Here is a 19,609-nt window from a genome sequence, read left to right as displayed (position 1 = left end):
AATTTTACGGTTATCACAGCAAAGAATTTTCCTTATTGTTAACAAATCCAATGAAAAGTTCAAAATCAACAATGTATTAGTGTGTCTCTCAGTAGTTTCTGGCCTTCCTACACTGTCTGATGCTCTTAGCCCCAAACCCACTGAGGCTATAAAGCTATAGTTGTATTTTTTAAAGTGCCAAACAAGAGGAAAGAGTTATTTTATTGGGATTATTGTGAATAAATGTTATTTAGCCTGTTAGCACCACACAAGCTCCCTTTCTTTGGTTTGATAAGCCTCCAATGTATAATCGTGATAATGCCCCAAAAGGTGTCCAGATACATTAAAATATGTTCTGTCAGTGTAGTTCTTCTGATTGATATTGTGCTCTGAAGCAAAATGTACTGCCCTGTTAGCTGTTTGATAAGTTAACGTAGATCAATAAGATAAAGGTCTGTCCTGTTTAGCGTCTGAGACATTGTAAAAACTAATCTAAACATTTTAAGTCTTTTTTTTTTTAGAGATAATTGCTTAAAATGTTTGAGGGCTATAAAACTGTACAAACTATAAACTACTATATACTTACATCATTACATATCTACATTATCTTTAAAGTCTGTCATGCTACTAATTGAGCTAACATTGGGTTTCACTGTGGAGGCCGCCAGTACAAAGAGTTTAACTGGCATTAAAAACGTACCCAAATCTGATGAGCATAGTTTTGTTTTTTCTAAAGTGAGATAGGGACCCAAGAACAGTCAAACCTGGCTTTAAAATACCTAATAGGACCAAATGCAGTATTATTTCTTACACCAACTCAACTAACTTGGTTAAACTTGAATGTATTGTGGCCTAACTCTGACCCATAACAGCTGAAAATGACCCGATACTTCTCCCCAAATAAAAATAGATATGTGACTAATTATAACATTATAATGGATTGAATGATGGAGACCAAATGGCTGCTCAAGAGTATAAGAGAAGAACCAGGACAACTGTGTAAAAAGACGGAATAAAGGGCCAAAAATCGTATATTTTAATGGGCTGTGTCTGAAATCACTCGTTCGCTGCTCCCTATCCAATAAATAATCATTACTTTACTCAATAGTCTCATTGAGATTTCGTACACTTTCTTATTATCATGTTGCATCGTCATTGGCGCATTTATAAAATCTGATGCAAACACTCAAATAAAAGTATAGTAGATATAGTGAAGTTAACAGTAAGGAACCACTAAGGAGGGATTTTGGACACAGCTGAAGTGTTTTAAAGACCAAATGGACAAACTATGACTTCACCATGGTAACGCCTCAGCTTCCTGCTGATTGGCTGAGAATTCTGGCTTTCTAACCTGTGTGAAACCTTCCTCCTCCTCCTGATATTCACCTGGTTATAATGGTTTTATGGTTCTCCTCCTCCTCCTCCTCCTACTTTCTAGCTTCCTCTTTTTACAGTATGTTTGTAGTTTCTTCTGGAGTGAGTGGCGTGTGTGTACTTGTAGTTTTTTCTTCCCTTTTCTAAAAACTAAAGAGCACACAGTGACAACAGATGAGCTCTGCAACGCAACAGATTGTAATCTTTATAATAAACCGTCATTTATTACAAAGTGAACACTCTGCCTTCATGTGTGGTTCTTTCACAGATTCCTTCACCTCTGATCTGGTTTGACCACAAAAGCTTTAAAACGGATTAATGACTGATGAGTTTCACCTCAGTTCATAAATACTAACCCTTTCTCAGGACTCAGATTCACAGGAAATGACCACACACTCTGAAATTACTGAATAACAGACATGCACCTTGTGGCATTATTTATTATCCATGCTGTAACAACAGCTTTGAACTCACTGAGCTCGGATGTCATAGTGATATATCTACCATAAGCTCAGGAGTTAAAAGGAAAAATAACACAAATAGAAGTTTTAAGATGATTTAAAGAGATTTCAGCATCACGGTGGCTCTGTCATTAAATTAGTTGTGTCACCCATTAATTAATAATGAGATAAAACCAGGAGAATAACCATCCATCAGTCAGGATCGGAAGGATAGTGCCGCCCAGCTCTTGCTAAGACTTTGGAGGCATATGATGGAGATGGAGAGCCAGAGCCTGACTAAAGTTTGCTGTGTGGTTAAAAAAAAAACACCAGCCTCCTGCTTCTTGGTGGTGCTAAATAGCTGTCTGTTAGCCTGCTCCTGTTCACTGATTTGAGTCATCAGTAGAGTGGTTTCATTTCCATATTGACCATTTAACCTCCACGTTCACTTCGAGCCGCTGAATTTTCATCTCCAGTACTGCCATCTTCTGGAGAAGTTTATAGTAGTCATCCATGGAAAAAGGAGGCATCTTGCTGCTAATTAGCTTTGGTTAGCTGAGCTCCTCAATCCCAGTCACTATAGTGCAGGCTTGTGCTGCTGATAGGCCACACTCACCAAGTAAAGTGTGGTATAGAAGTATCCAGGACCCGCTTTCCATCAATTTTGTGGCAAAAGGACAGGATTGCAATGGAAGAAAAGAAAGTAAAGCGGAGAGCAAAGAGTGAACGTCTGCACTCAAGCAAAGGAGTCAAAATGTAGTGAACTATCGGAGTATCCTTGTTTGTTTGATGACATTCCTTCACAGACAAACTGCACTGAACATGATATTAAAGTTGGAGATCCTCATCCGATTTAAGCAACAGTTTTACCCCTATGGTTCCAGGTAAAAGTGATTATTTGGATGCTGAGGTTGTGAACACGCTCAAAAACAATATCACCGTTCCATCGTCATCTAGTTTCTAAGTTCTCTTTGCATTTTGGTGCCAAAGCAGGATAAAACACCAGGTCCTAAACAGATTTACAGAAAGTAAACTCATGAAATCGTACTAGTTTCCTTTGTCTTGTACAGGTGGGGAGTTCCGGTCCTCTGAAATGATGCCAACGCGGAAGTAACTTAAAACTGCATTCTATCAAAAGGCCACCAGGGGGCGACCGTTTTGGTGTCAAAAGGACTTCCGTCTCTGTACAAGTCAATGGAGAATTCACCAACTTCTCACTTGATTTCTAACCTCAGTAAATGTTTTCAAAATGTGTTTATGGTCTCAATCGCTAGTTTAAAGCCTTCTTCAATGCAGTATGATGTTCATTTGGGACATTTTTCCCTCACTGATTTTATATGTGACGATAAAGCAGGGTATGCATTAGGGCGTGGCTACGTCGTGATTGACAGGTTGATTGGTTCACAGGTTCAGGAGGGCGCCTCATGCTCCTCCTGATGCCCATATAAGTAGAATCCCTGTTTTTATTTTTCCCAGCATGCACCTGAAATTTTCAAGATGGGGCTGCTCAAATCCAAAACTATTGGCCTCCGAGCAGCAGTCCACAAACCAATGGGTGACGTCACGGATGTTACGTCCATTTCTTATATACAGTCTATGGTCTTGTATGGTTGATTTTATTGATCAGGTGGGGTCGGCCATTGGCAAAGGCCTTTGTCTAAGAGTGGGAAGAAGTTTGTGTTTATCACTCTGTCAGGCCTCTATATAAGTTGATGCCATTTGGGTTAAAGAACGCCGTCCCCGTGACATTTGAGTGTTTGATGAACTGTGTAGTGTCTCATTTACAAGGCTGTTCACTTTACTAATTTTTTGCAGTGTAGCAGAGCTTAAGCTGCTGAAAGAAGCCACTGCCATCAGGGAATACTACTGCCATGAAGGAATGTGTCTGCTACACAGCAAACATTTTGCAGAGTCAGCTCTTTATTTGCCTATAAAATAGGAAAGAGTGATAGAGAACCAGAACGCTTTTGGCAATTTAGCAAAAAAATGTCCTTGCCAAAGTGAAAAACAAACCCACGTCCTTTTTCTGGGGAAGTGAAAAGAATGGTTTCCATAGTTACGACCAAGATAGCACAACAACCGCAACCAAACTGCACGAATTGCAACACAAGTGAGAACTTGACTCTGAGATCCTGTTGGGAAGAAAACTACAGCATTTTTCCTTTTTCATTGAATCTCTGCTTCTCTCTTTGTGGATATCTTTAACCATAAACTTAAACCTTCCTCTTTAGCCTGGCTTTTAATTTACAATGATTTTTTTATTAAACAAACTATATTTTATTCACTTATTTTAATGCAATTGTGTTTTAAAGTTTTATTTTTTCTCTCATCAATCTTATCTGCCTTGGTTTTTTATCCATTCGATGTTTTTCTTTGTTCTAGTTTCATTTCTATTTCACTCATTTTTAAAATTTAATATTATTGTTTAGTTTATTTCTCTCATTATTTTACATTTGTTCTGTCTTATTATGAGCTTGTGAGCACTTTACAAACCTGTTTGAAAGGTGAGATAGAAATATATAAAATAAACTCTGATTGTTTGCCGTTTTAGCTTTTTTAGTCGCAGAGACAAAACAAATATTTGGACCCCTACTCACCACGATCAGATCCACTTTGTTCCCAGGACGGCCCAGATGAGGCCGACAGTACGAACTTCCAGATGGAGGCAGAAGAGATGATTGACAGGTTCATATTTGTAGGTTACAAACAATCTGCTCCGCCAACAATCTGAAACAACAATGAAAGAGCTGGATTAGATCGATGCTGAGCTGCTGCAACAACTGAGGATGTAACTCCATTTTGTATCATATAAATCTCTAACTTTCTGTATCATTTCCCATCATTTTTCATCTCTACCCAAGGCAGATGTTCTCCCACTTTGAGCCCGGTTCTGCTTGAGGTTTATTCCCGTTAAAAGGGAGTTTTTTCTTGCCGCTGTCGCCAAGCGCTGCTCATGTGGGAATGTTGGGTCTCTTTAACCTTTGTGTCGTCCTCCCGGGTCAAATTGACCCCGTCTGTTTTGATTGTTCCGTCTTTCCTTCTTTCCCTTCTTCCGTCTGTCCTTCCTCCCTCCCTCCTTCTCTCTTTCTTTCCTTCCTCTCTCTTTCCTCCCTTCCTTCTTTCCTCCCTCCATCCCCCTTTCTTCCTTCCTCCCTCCTTCCTTCCTTCCTCCCTCCTTCTCTCTTTCTTTCCTCCCACCTACGTTCCTCCCTTCCTTCTTTCCTCTGTCCTTCTTTCCTTCCTTCCTCTTTTCCTTTCTCCCTCCTACCTTCCTTCCTTCCTCCCTCCCTCCTACCTTCCTTCCTTCCTTCTTTCCTCCGTCCTTCCTCCCTCCTTTCTTTCCTTCCTTCCCTCCTTCCTTGTTGGGTTTCTTTAAAATTAAACTTGAAGAGTTCGGCTTAGAACCTGCTCTATGTGTAAAGTGCCTTGAGATGATTTTGTTGTGATTTGGCGATATACAAATAAAGATTGATTGATTGATTGATCATTAGCAAACTTCATGATGTAGTATTATTTATCTCACCAACACATTTTCTGCCTCAACAACTCACATTTTTAAATATCAATCAAACATCTTGGTTAAAATGTAATATATTGTGGCGAACACAACGGCTGAAAATGACCCGATACTTAAATCGCTACAGTAAAGACAAATTCTCCCCTAATAAAAATAGACATGTGACTAATTATAACATTATAATGGACTGAAGATTGTAATCTTTATAATAACCTTTCATTTATAACAAAGTGAACCTTCTGCCTTTGGTCTTCCACAGAGACCTGTCCGTTTTTATCACCTCTTATCTTGTTTGACCACAAAAAGCTTTAAAACTGGTTAATGACCGACGAGGGAATGACGAAGGACATTACTGAATAACAGAGTTCAGTTCAGTCGTGCACACTGTATAAGTATTTATTATCCATGTCATGACAATAAACTTTTACTCACTGTTGTTGCATTTGCACAAAGCCATATATCAAAAATGTCAATGTCAAATTTATTGATATAGCACGTTTAAAACAACCGCAGTTGACCAAAGTGCTGGACAGTCTTAAGAACAACGGATGATGTTATAATTAACGTTCCATATCAAGTCGTGATCTCAAGGAAACAGTTTGGTATCTTAACATTATGGCAGAGTATCGTATAAAAGATTACGATACCAGCACCAATCCAAGTATCCTTAAAATGATACAGATGCCAACTGAGTACTTCATTAGACACCCATTAAACATGTAGGTCTCTGTCTTTTATCCAGTGTAACAGGCGTGTAGTGTAGACACACTTTAGAGTGTTTAGGTGGCATCTTGGCTGCTGAACTGCTAAGCACGCTAACTCAAATTCACCACGACTTCACCACCACAGACGGGTTGTAGCTGCTGTGGCAGTGGACCAATCACATGTCTCATTAAATCCAAGAACACTTGCATCGATTGGTTGTGAGCAAGTCCATACAAGTAGACATATTTTGTAGTCAGCACCAAATCTCAAAACAATCCATCACATCGTTGTACAAATATGCCAGTTTGAGCCAAAGTTGCAAACATTACCATCTCTAGAGCCAAGCTTTAGTATTTGCTTTCTGCAGCATGCTCCAGGTCATCATGACATCACAAGTAACACTTTCTGTTCGTTCTTTGGCAGCACACTCAAGTTATTAATGTATTAGAGCTCTAATAAAGCTTCCTCAACTCAAGGGCATAGTTGACGTCATGTGTGGGAGAACGGTGAGGGTCAGGGACAATAAACTCCACCTCTGATCAGTATAAAATAAATCATTCAGTCATTCAGTGCCTGGTACACAGACCAGCCACAGTTTACTAGTGTTATCAGAGTTGGGAGGGGTTAAAAATGTATTCTGATACAATTACTAATTATCTGTTAAAAAATGTAGTCAGTAACGTAATCCAAGTACCACAATATTAATGTAATGTATGTTGATTACTTTCCATTACTTTAGGATTACTGCAACACCAAATATACAAATAAGGGCACATTCAGCGCAGAATTGGTCACTTTCTATGAAAATAAAACATCTAATTGACAAAGACCAGTGCAAATACACACAGTTAGGGAGGAGATGTTAATGTGTTCAGAGAGTTGGTGTTAACTAAGAGGGAAATCTTCAACAATTTTCAGCTACTTAAAAATAAAAATGTCCTGACAGCTCAGATGGAGCTCAGGTTCATCCATAAATTCTGCTTTAATACAAACAATCCCATCATATAAACCTGAGTCTGTGTAACAGCTGATCTGTGTAGATGTGCAGCAGATCACAGAACATTAATTGCCATTAGATCTGGATTGATCTGTTAATGAAGTTACCACCCTTTTCTCAGTTTGGAGACTAATTTATCGGTTCAGCTGCTGTATGATGCTGCAGCCGGCTGTGTGTTGCTCTCAGCTGCAGATTAACGCAGATTAGGTAGAAATCAAACGGAGCAGATACCGACTGCAAATACTGCACAATTCACGTTGTTGTAACATTCTCAGGTAAAACCTCTGATGACTCATTCAGTATTAAAAATGTTGACCAGTGACTCAGTGTCAGGTCACATTACTCACACAGTCATATCAGTGGAGAGCAGTAATGCGCACAACAAACTGTCATCAAACTGTTATTTACTCAAACTCTCCATTATTTAATATGTAAGAGTCTTTGGGAGTGACACAGGGTGTAACAAACGTCCCTGCCAACTATTAAGTTCAAAGTGTGTGTGAAGTGTGTGTGTGTGCACCGCTGTGTGTCATATTGTATCATCTTTTATAGTGCATGATAGTATAAAGTTTGTTATTGTAAAATGTGTTTTTAAAATTGTAATCCTGCTAAATAATCTTCATTTTTACTAAATGTGTAATCTGATTACGTTCTGTAACTGTAACCTTTCCGTTACTCTCCAAGCCTGCCTGTGTTATACACAGTCAATCAATTATTGCATTGAATTCTGCCTCAGTGACGTTTTGACTCTTGAAGTTATTTTGGTTTTAATTGAAAGTAGCTACATGTTGGGACTCGAAGTACCAACAAAAGCATTGAGCTACCAAAACAGTTCCAGTAATGGTTCTCGGCCAGTGCTTAATTTGGAACAGGTTTTCCTGTTTCGACAGACAAAGAAACGGCTCTCGGGGGGGGGGGGGGGGGGGGGGGGGGGGGGTGAATGAATAGATAAGGAGTGAATTATCCCTTGAACATTTGGCTGATGGTGAAAATCATACACATTTGCGTTGTGAGTTAGCTGTGCGCTGCCGGCTAACGTTAGCTTACAACAAAGGCTAACGTAAACTTCTCAATCATGTCGAGCAGCACAAATACGTTGTATCTGCCGTGTTTGGATCATCCGGGGAGTTCCGGTCCTCTGAAATGAGACCAACATGGAAGTAACTTAAAACTGCATTCTATCAAAAGGCCACCAGGGGGCGACCGTGGATAATAAACAAAATAAAAATAAACAATGGATAATATAACAAGCTTTATAAATACAACACATTGTTAAAGATGAAACTAAAAAGCAGTGTGTAGTCGGCTCACATTTCAGATGTCTATGAGTTGTTAACAGCTCCACCAAATAGTGATTTTTCCCTCTAAACTTCTCACATGCTTTCATTTCAATAAATGTTCAAATGATCCAATATTTCAGCAAAAATCAAAGATTAGAGAAAAAGTCCAAAAACTGAAAAACACATTTGTGTATCAGAACTTAGTTTTTTCTTCTTTCCTCTCCCATTAATCATCTCACCACCCCTCACATTTATCTGCTGACCCTTTGGAGGGGCCCCACCCCTAGGTTGGGAACCACTGGACTAAACTAGCTAACTGTATATAAAGTAGTGTAAACTAGCTCCACCTCCAGCAGCTACAACAGTAACATGCTGCTCTAACACTGATGCTTCACTATTAATAATCTAATGATGTCATAATAATAATATATCAGTCAGAGGACCAAACCACTACTTTACTGTAATACTGCATACTACATCACTCATAATACTGCAGTACTTTTACTGTAATACTGCATACTACATCACTCATAATACTGCAGTACTTTTACTGTAATACTGCATACTACATCGCTCATAATACTGCAGTACTTTTACTGTAATACTGCATTCTACATCACTCATAATACTGCAGTACTTTTACTGTAATACTGCATACTACATCGCTCATAATACTGCAGTACTTTTACTGTAATACTGCATACTACATCGCTCATAATACTGCAGTACTTTTACTGTAATACTGCATACTACATCACTCATAATACTGCAGTACTTTTACTGTAATACTGCATACTACATCGCTCATAATACTGCAGTACTTTTACTGTAATACTGCATACTACATCGCTCATAATACTGCAGTACTTTTACTGTAATACTGCATTCTACATCACTCATAATACTGCAGTACTTTTACTGTAATACTGCATACTACATCGCTCATAATACTGCAGTACTTTTACTGTAATACTGCATACTACATCGCTCATAATACTGCAGTACTTTTACTGTAATACTGCATACTACATCACTCATAATACTGCAGTACTTTTACTGTAATACTGCATACTACATCGCTCATAATACTGCAGTACTTTTACTGTAATACTGCATACTACATCACTCATAATACTGCAGTACTTTTACTGTAATACTGCATACTACATCACTCATAATACTGCAGTACTTTTACTGTAATACTGCATACTACATCGCTCATAATACTGCAGTACTTTTACTGTAATACTGCATACTACATCACTCATAATACTGCAGTACTTTTACTGTGGTAGGATTTTTCATGCAGGACTTTTAATGAGTATTTTAATGTTGCTGTATTGGTACTTTATTGCAGTAAAGGATATAAATACTTCCTCCACCGCTCCTAGGTCTTTTTTTTATGGGGACAATAATTCATATTATATTGTGTGTAAAGTAGATAAAGATAATGATAGAGACCTGAACTTGACTTAGAAGTCCAACTGGTTGTTTTAGGGAGGAGGGGGGGGGGCTCTGTGGACACTAAGTAAACCAAATGTGACACCTAATTGGTCCTATCGACTGGTAACTTCCTCCTCCCTTCTCTCCTATTGGCTGCTGAGCTTTTGACCTGCTTTAAGTTTATGATGAGCTGAGGGGTCGATGACATTTCTCCGACTGCAAACATCAGACCAGGTACTCTGCTGCTACTGCTGCTGCTACTGCTGTGTGTGTGTGTGTGTGTGTGTGTGTGTGTGTGTGTGTGTGTGTGTGTGTTGTGTGTGTGTGTGTGTGTGTGTGTGTGTGTGTGTGTGTGTGTGTGTGTCTGACATAGCAACAACAATCTATTTAAACAGTCATAAGAAACTACAGGGTTGTTTTTTGTTTGTTTGTGTTGTAAATTGTTGTTTTATGGCATTATAAAATGTCATGGTTATGTAAAAGAGTATGGTTGTATTTATAAATATGTATGCATGAGTATAAATGTATGGGTGCATGTAGATATATGTATAGTTTTTCATGTTTATGATGTAGAGTAAGATAATGATTTACAGTCTGTGAGCTTGAATGCTAATAAAGTCACTGACTTTTAGGACAGAAGAGGAAGTGATGAACAGAAGACATACATGAGATTAATATTTCACATACTTAATAACACGCTGTGATGATTTGTACATCAGTGTTTTCCCCTGTTGTTGTCAGCTGTGTTGTTGATCCATGACAACGAGATATATTGCGTAATTAATGAAAACCAGGATCAGTCTCTCTGCTCGGAACAGCTCATAGGAATCAGTTTCGTTTCTAGTCATGCTGCAGCTTGCTCACACCACACACACACACACACACACACCATACAACACCACACACACACACACACACACACACACACACACACACCACACCACACCACACACACACACACACACACACACACCACACCACACCACACCACACACACACCACACCACACACACACACACACACACACACACCACACACAAACCACACCACACCACACACACACACACCACACACCACACCAAACACACACACACACACACACACACACACACACACCATACCACACCCCACCACACCACACACACACACACATAGACACAGAGAGACACAGAGACACACACACATAGACACAGAGAGACACAGAAGAGCAGGCTTGTGTTGCTCATTGTGAAACTATGTTGTGGATTCCAGGATAAAAAACACAGAACAACGGCCAACGACTTGACGTTTTCTTGACCATGATTGATGAATATTACAGTTTTTCATACTAAAATTTAAATTTGAAAACACAAATCACTAAAACCTGGAACTCATGTACCAAACCCTTCAGTCAAAGTCTGCAAGACTGCCAAATACTCTGTTTTCAATTGTAAAATCACACTACACATTAAAGAACTACACATAGTTCTTTAATTGTACACTGTGTGCTTTTAGATTTGTTTTCTTTTTAGATACTAACAGGACACTTTTACTGGCACTATTTGCAGAGGTGGGAAGTAATTACGTATTTGTACTCTGTTACTGTACTTTACTTGAGTATTTATTTTTCTGACGACTTTTTACTTTTCCTCCTTACATTGTCAAAACAGGCTCGTTACTTTCAACCTCGGTGATATTATAAAAAGAAGACAGGAATGAAAGTCCAACAATGTGTGCAGACAGTGCAGGAACATGACCAACACATGCTGTACAGTATGTACAGTTCACAGAGGTTGATTATAAGTGCAGCCTGTGACAGAGAGTGAGTCAGTGAGGAGTATCAACATAGACTGTATATAAGAAATGGACGTAACATCCGTGACGTCACCCATTGGTTTTTGGACTGCTGCTCGGAGGCCAATAGTTTCGGATCTGAGCAGCGCCATCTTGAAAATTTCCGGTGCATGCTGGGAAAAATAAAAACATGGATTCTACTTATATGGGCATCAGGAGGAGCATGAGGCGCCCTCCTGAACCTGTGAACCAATCAACCTGTCAATCACGACGTAGCCACGCCCTAATGCATACCCTGCTTTATCGTCACATATAAAATCAGGGAGGCCAAAATGTCCCAAATGAACATCATACTGCATTGAAGAAGGCTTTAAACTAGCGATTGAGACCATAAACACATTTTGAAAACGTTTACTGAGGTTATAAATCAAGTGAGAAGTTGGTGAATTCTCCATTGACTTGTATAGAGACGGAAGTCCTTTTGACACCAAAACGGTCGCCCCCTGGTGGCCTTTTGATAGAATGCAGTTTTAAGTTACTTCCGCGTTGGCCTCATTTCAGAGGACCAGAACTCCCTGCCTGGGTATTGTACATTAATTTAGAGTGTAAGTTACCAACAGGATGGTTCATGCAAAGTCGTTTCAGGTGAAACCAGGAAACAATAATTACCTTGAACCTTGAAGCAGGAGACTTTTAGAGGTCTCATTAAAACAAGTTAAATTGCTCTCGATGTTTAATGATAATCACGGCTGTTACTGATTGATGGATATCTCCTTCAGCTGATGTGACCAACAGTCCAAAGATATTTATTCTATTATCACAGAGCTGCAATGATTGGTTGATCAACAGAAAATTAATCACCAGTTATTGTCCATTTTACTGTTTACCGTCCTGATGACTGAATGTTTTTAGGTTGTGGACTTTTTCAAGAAGTCACTTTGTGCTTTGGGAAACCATTTTCTAACCAAATAACTTCTCTATTAATCACACAAATAATTAATGGATTAATTAAGAAAATAATAATAATTTAGCTGCAGCTCTAATCACAGAAAAACATGCAAATATTCACATTCAAAAGGTTTAAAATAAATCTCTGTATACTTGATTAGTCAGTATCTAAAATATAAATAGTTGATCAACTAATTGATTAGATGGATTCAGTGTCTTGTGTGATTTGTTGACTGAGGCAGAAGTTTTTTATTGTTATTATTATTATTTTTGTTTATTTATATCAAAGTGCAGATTACTAAAAAGCTGATAATAAAGAGAAGAAATGTGAACTTTTAAAACAATTTGAGACTAATGCACACAAATCCAGATACAAATGAAAAACTAAACAAACTAAAAAATAAAATGGTAAGACGGTAACAAATTACTGCAAAAATTTTGCATTTAAAAAAAAAACTTTACTGCAGAGGTAATTGAAGTTTTAAGACAACTAAAGCTGCAACGATTCCTCAGTTAGTTAATCGACTGAAAATTAAATCTGCAACTATTTACATATGATTCAATAAAAGTTTCAACTTCTCAAATGTGACATTTTGCTGCTTTTCCTTGTCTTCACATTGTAGTGCTGTACTGGGTATTTTGGGTTTTAAGACTGTTGATAGGACAAAAAAAACATTTGATGACATAAAAGCTTTGGGAATTTTAATCCAATGTGCAAATACATTTTTACTTCATGTCTGTAATTTTTAATACAGAGGCCTCAAATGTAAAAAAGATAGAGTAACATTAGAGGCAGAAACTAGTTGATTGAAACGCTGCAACTAACAATTATCTTCTGTGTTAAAAACGGTATTTACAATTTCTGCGAGATGAGTGTGATGTCTTCAGTGTGCTGTTTTTGTCCGACAAAGAATCCAAAACTTAAAGATATTCAACACATATTTGTTTTCTTGTTTCAGGCCAACATGCTGTCCATCCCAGATCTGATCAGGAAGAAGAGAGATGGAGAAACGCTGAGCGAAGACGATATCAAAACATTCATTCAGGCCATAACGACCAAAAATATCCAAGAATGTCAGACAGGTACGAACAGGAAGATGCACACAGTTCAGACACGTTTAACTCGTTCCCCCGGTTCATTACATCATCAGCGTTTTCTCTTTAAGGCGCCATGCTGATGGCTATCTGGCAGAAGGGAATGGTCAACTCAGAGACCAAGACCCTGACCAGGGAGATGATGTCATCAGGGGAAGTGATGTCATGGCCAAAAGAGTGGGTGGGGCATGTGGTTGACAAACACTCAACAGGTGGGGTGGGAGATAAAGTCAGTCTGGTGTTAGCTCCCGCGCTAGCTGCCTGTGGCTGTAAGGTAATGACAACTAAACTCCCACATTTCTAGAAATCCTCTTGTTTACTTTCATGCATGGGATCAATACGAGGGATGTGCATGAGCCCGTTCTGTCATGGTCGGTTAATCAGTGGGAGTCAGAATGAACAACCGAATATTCACAAGAACTAATCAGATATTTCATCAAAAAATAACTTTCAATATGATTTAACTGCACAAATTTGTATTAATTTAAATGATAATCATCCTTCATTTCTTTGCACAAACACATTAATTAAAAGAAAAACAGTCTCCTATAAATATAACAGCATGGATTTTTTTCTCCCCGTCATAAACAACGCTGAGCATTTCCTTTACAATCATGTTAGCAATGAGAGACGTAACGTTAGTTTTCTGTCTGAGGCTGTGTCCGAAATCACTCACTACTACCTATATCACCATGTAGCCACGCCCTAATGCATACCCTGCTTTATCGTCAAATATAAAATATGGGAGGCCAAAATGTCCCAAATGAACATCATACTGCATTGAAGAAGGCTTTAAACTAGCGATTGAGACCATAAACACATTTTGAAAACGTTTACTGAGGTTATAAATCAAGTGAGAAGTTGGTGAATTCTCCATTGACTTGTATAGAGACGGAAGTCCTTTTGACACCAAAACGGTCGCCCCCTGGTGGCCTTTTGATAGAATGCAGTTTTAAGTTACTTCCACGTTGGCCTCATTTCAGAGGACCGGAACTCCCCGCCTGGTCCGAAAGTGCTTTTTTCTTTCTGCAGATGAGCTCCCTATATAGTCCACTATGTTGGACTCCCTATATAGTGCTTAGGGAGTAGGGAATGAGTGAGTGATTTCGGACACAGCCTGAGACTTTTGTTCCAGATGTTAACGTACTAGTTTGGTGATTAGCGTCAGGTCCGTCTCCCTTAGTAACCGTCACAGCAGACAGCAGCTTTTTGTCCATGTGAAGCCACCATAGCTCAACTCTGCTCCACATATTTTTAACACCTGACAACATTATCCTTTACTTTCTGGAAGGTTTTAAACCACGCGGGACACAAAGTAGAGGTGGTTTACAGAAGCTTAGAGCTCCTTCTAGTGGCTGAAAGTGAACATTACTCTCCTGTAGCTGTAAATGAAGCCTTCATATTAGACTACACGGCTTAATTTACACCATTTCCACACTGTTCAATAACGATCGTCAACCTCCTTAAATCTAAAACTACTTTACTGCTTACTTTTTACAGACTCTGAAAGATAAATGGTGGCTGCATGTTGATGATGTCATAAATCCAGGTGTGTGTGTTTGTCAGGTGCCGATGATCAGTGGGCGGGGCTTGGCTCATACCGGAGGAACTCTGGATAAACTGGAATCGATTCCCGGATTCAACATCAGCCAATCAACAGAGCAGGTGTGACAAACGGTTCCATTAACGACGAGTTGTACAAACAGACACCAAGCGGACACCGTACACTAGTTTCTGATAGTAAACAATACTTCTTTAACCCTCCTGTTGTCCTCGAGTCAAGGAAGGAAGGGAGGAAGAAGGAAGGGAGGGAGGAAGGAAGGAAAGAAGGAAGGGAGGAAGGAAAGGAGGCAGGGAGGAAAGAAGGAAGGGAGGGGGAAAGAAGGAAGGGAGGAAGGTAGGGTGGAGGAAAGAAAGAGAGAAGGAGGGAGGAAGGAAAAGAAGGAAGGAGGGAAGGAAAGAGGGAGGGAGGAAGGAAGGACAGAAGGAAGGAAGAAAGGGGATGGAGGAAGGAAAGAAGGAAGGGAGGAAAGAGAGAGGAAGGAAAGAAAGAGAAGGAGGGAGGGAGGAAGGACAGTCGGAAGGAAGGAAGGAAGGAAGGAACAGTCAAGACAGACGGGGTAACCTTTTTCTTTCTTCAATATTAACTATCGTCTTCACACAAGTAACCATACAAGAAATATAGTCCAAAAATAAAAAAAATGAATCTAACCAAAGACTTAAGTAAAGAAAAGTATAAATATTGTTGTACTATGGACACATCATCATATCGACACATATGCACTAATATACATGAATGTTCTGACTGTTCAGGTTCAGAAGATCCTGAGCTCAGTGGGCTGTTGCATTGTGGGTCAAACCGAGAAGTTGGTTCCTGCAGATCGAGTCCTGTATGCCCTGCGGGACGCAACCAGCACCGTGGACAGTTTACCGTTAATTACTGGTACTGAAAGCAAATCACTATCATTACCTCAGCAGTGGAAGAAGTATTTATATCCTTTACCACAGTAAAAGTACTGCAGTATTATGAGTGATGTAGTATGCAGTATTACAGTAAAAGTACTGCAGTATTATGAGCGATGTAGTATGCAGTATTACAGTAAAAGTACTGCAGTATTATGAGTGATGTAGTATGCAGTATTACAGTAAAAGTACTGCAGTATTATGAGCGATGTAGTATGCAGTATTACGGTAAAAGTACTGCAGTATTATGAGTGATGTAGTATGCAGTATTACAGTAAAAGTACTGCAGTATTATGAGTGATGTAGTATGCAGTATTACAGTAAAAGTACTGCAGTATTATGAGTGATGTAGTATGCAGTATTACAGTAAAAGTACTGCAGTATTATGAGTGATGTAGTATGCAGTATTACAGTAAAGTACTGCAGTATTATGAGTGATGTAGTATGCAGTATTACAGTAAAAGTACTGCAGTATTATGAGTAATGTAGTATGCAGTATTACAGTAAAAGTACTGCAGTATTATAGTGATGTAGTATGCAGTATTACAGTAAAAGTACTGCAGTATTATGAGTGATGTAGTATGCAGTATTACAGTAAAAGTACTGCAGTATTATAGTGATGTAGTATGCAGTATTACAGTAAAAGTAGTGGTTTGGTCCTCTGACTGATATATTATTATTATGACATCATTAGATTATTAATAGTGAAGCATCAGTGTTAGAGCAGCATGTTACTGTTGTAGCTGCTGGAGGTGGAGCTAGTTTACACTACTTTATATACAGTTAGCTAGTTTAGTCCAGTGGTTCCCAACCTAGGGGTGGGGCCCCTCCAAAGGGTCAGCAGATAAATGTGAGGGGTGGTGAGATGATTAATGGGAGAGGAAAGAAGAACAAACTAAGTTCTGATACACAAATGTGTTTTCAGTTTTTGGACTTTTTCTCTAATCTTTGATTTTTGCCGAAATATTGGATCATTTGAACATTTATTGAAATGAAAGCATGTGAGAAGTTTAGAGGGAAAAATCAGTATTTGGTGGAGCTGTTAACAACTCATAGACATCTGAGATGTGAGCCGACTACACACTGCTTTATGGTTTCATCTTTAACAATGTGTTGTATTTATAAAGCTTGTTATATTATCCATTGTGTCAAATCTGCATCTGAAAAGTAACTAAAGCTGTCAAATAAATGTAGTGGAGTTTTTTACTTCCCACCACGTGTCCTCTGAAACTATCTCTGCCATTTAACAATAAATAAAATACAAGGTTTTATGTTTGTGTTGTGTTTTTTAGGCTCTATTATCTCAAAGAAGGGAGCAGAGTCTCTGTCCGCTCTGGTGTTGGATGTGAAGTTTGGACGAGCTGCTTTGTATAAAGACCTGGACAGCGCTAAAGAACTGGCACTGTCACTGGTGAGTATGACCAAGTACACAAAGTATGTAAACCAACGGCTGGTTCTCCTCACAGAGCCTCACTCCTGTTTACTTTAAATCAGGGGTGTCAAACATTCGGCCCGTGGGCCAGAACCGGCCCGCCGAGAGGTCCAATCCGGCTAAGTTTCCTTCTTCCTCTTTTCCTTCCTACCTTTCTTCCTTCCTGTCTTCTTTTCCTTTCTTCCTTCCTTCCTTCCATCTGCCCTTCTTTTCCTTCCTTCATTTCTTCAAGTCTTCTTTTCCTTCCTCCCTGTCTTCTTTTCCTTCCTTCCTTCCTTCCTTCCTTCCTTCCTTCCTTCCTTCCTTCCTTCCTTCCTTCCTTCCTTCATTCCTTCCTTCCTTGTTGTCTTCTCTTCTCTTCCTTCCATCTTTCCTTCCTGTCTTCTCTTTCTTCTCCTCCAATTAAACTCAACAATTTCCGCAAAGATGTTTAAAAACATTAAAAACTGATCAAAATTCATCCTGCAGGAAGTCTGATTAGCTTTACAACAATCAAAAACATGGCAAAGTTATATTATTATTTATATTATTTGAGATTTTATGGTATATCACGATATTTGGATAGTGATCAAAATGACAAATTACCGGTAATATAAGGAATAGCTGGCTGGTCACACTTAAAAGTCTACGATTATTATGTTAAAAAAATATGAATGTATATTAATGATTTCAGGTGAATGCAGGAAACGGTCTGGGCATGCGTACGGGGGCGATACTCAGCAGTATGGACGCTACGATTGGTCAGTGTGTGGGAAACAGTCTGGAAGTCATCGAATCTCTGGAGACTCTGAAGGGGAAAGGACCTGAAGACCTGATGGAGCTGGTCACGACCCTCGGTACATTAATTATATCAGCATTTATTATAAGACATTTTGACATATGAGATACTTGATTTTTGTGGGTTTTATAAACATAAACATGAAAAAATAATGAAACAATTTAGTGCATAACTGTAAAATATATTATTACTTAATACTTATGATGATTGATCTTTATTTGTAGTTGTACAAAATCGTTAAATATACAAAATTAAAGACACTGAAACAGTAAAAATGACACCGGAAAGTAAACAGTCTCTTGCAATGGTGAGATTTAAACACCAATGATATTATAACATTGACATATTGTCATTTGTATTAATTTTGTGGTTTTAATTCTCCTCTTTCTGATCTAATTTTGATTCAATTTTTTTTTAAATGTTCGATATGTTAAAAAAATATAGTTGGTAAAGTTGAGACACCAAAATTTAAGATAAAATAAAATAAATATATAAAACACGACTATCTATTTCTACCTTTCCACCAATGCAGCCAACTACTAACTACTAACATCCCAAACCTTTATTAACATTAAATCATCAAAAGTCTCCATTAAAACCCGTCAAACACACCTTCACAATACAGATCTGCCTGTTGTTCATATTAATTGTTATGAAAGTTAAACCTGACTCAGGTGACAGACAGCAGCCAGCAGTAAAAATGTTTAACTAAAGTTTGTTTCATTAATAACAAACATGAGATCAGCTGATTGTGAGGATAAATGTTTCCTACCAGTCTGAAGTCTGCAGCAGCTTGATGCTCAACATGCTGGAACTGAACCAGCTGTGGATACTTCAGGAGCGCTGGGAGAGGAGAGTGTTCCCACTAAATACACTGAGCTGATGGGTAGTTCAGGGGACCTGGGAAAGTGGAGTTTTTACCATGACAAGAAAAAAGAAAAGAAAGACAATTTTGATTATAATGACAAAATGTGTAACTATATATAGGCCTTAAAATAATAAATATATATAAACACACATATACTTAACCCATATATATAGATATATACACAGAAAAACAAACAAACAAAGAAGACTATGAAGTATAAAAACAGTTCATCTTTCTGATAATAACAATAATAATAATGATAATAATGATAATAATAAACTTTATTAATAAAGCACCTTTCAAACAAGCGATGCAGCTCTAAGTGCTTTACCGAGAAACATTTTTAAAATACAATAAAAGAGCAGCAAATATAAAAAACATATATATTAAAAATATATAAAAGCAAATAAATATATAAAATTAGACATTCAATAAAAAATAAATTAAAATTACACTAATTAACAACCAGATTAAATAAATAAATACACATGTTTTCAGCTCTCTTCTAAATATGTTC

At 38.3% G+C, this 19,609-nt stretch overlaps 1 protein-coding gene across 1 annotated transcript in view; it reads left to right on the top strand.

The window, feature by feature from the left end:
* Positions 1–9,937: 9,937 nt before the first annotated feature.
* The window catches only part of tymp (thymidine phosphorylase), a 12,308-nt gene continuing 2,636 nt past the window's right edge, over positions 9,938–19,609 (top strand). Inside the window, exons 1-7 of the mRNA XM_062443403.1 lie at positions 9,938–9,969; positions 13,416–13,539; positions 13,623–13,825; positions 15,118–15,216; positions 15,865–15,994; positions 17,307–17,425; positions 18,120–18,282. Of these exons, the coding sequence (XP_062299387.1) occupies positions 13,422–13,539; positions 13,623–13,825; positions 15,118–15,216; positions 15,865–15,994; positions 17,307–17,425; positions 18,120–18,282 (832 nt within the window). The 5' untranslated portion in view covers positions 9,938–9,969; positions 13,416–13,421. The remainder of the gene's footprint in view (positions 9,970–13,415; positions 13,540–13,622; positions 13,826–15,117; positions 15,217–15,864; positions 15,995–17,306; positions 17,426–18,119; positions 18,283–19,609) is intronic.

The sequence above is a fragment of the Scomber scombrus genome, chromosome 22 (assembly GCF_963691925.1).
Source record: "Scomber scombrus chromosome 22, fScoSco1.1, whole genome shotgun sequence".
NCBI classification, from domain to species: Eukaryota; Metazoa; Chordata; class Actinopteri; order Scombriformes; family Scombridae; genus Scomber; species Scomber scombrus.
The sequence above is the reverse complement of the archived record's forward strand: the minus strand, read 5'-3'. Positions and strand labels throughout refer to the sequence as shown.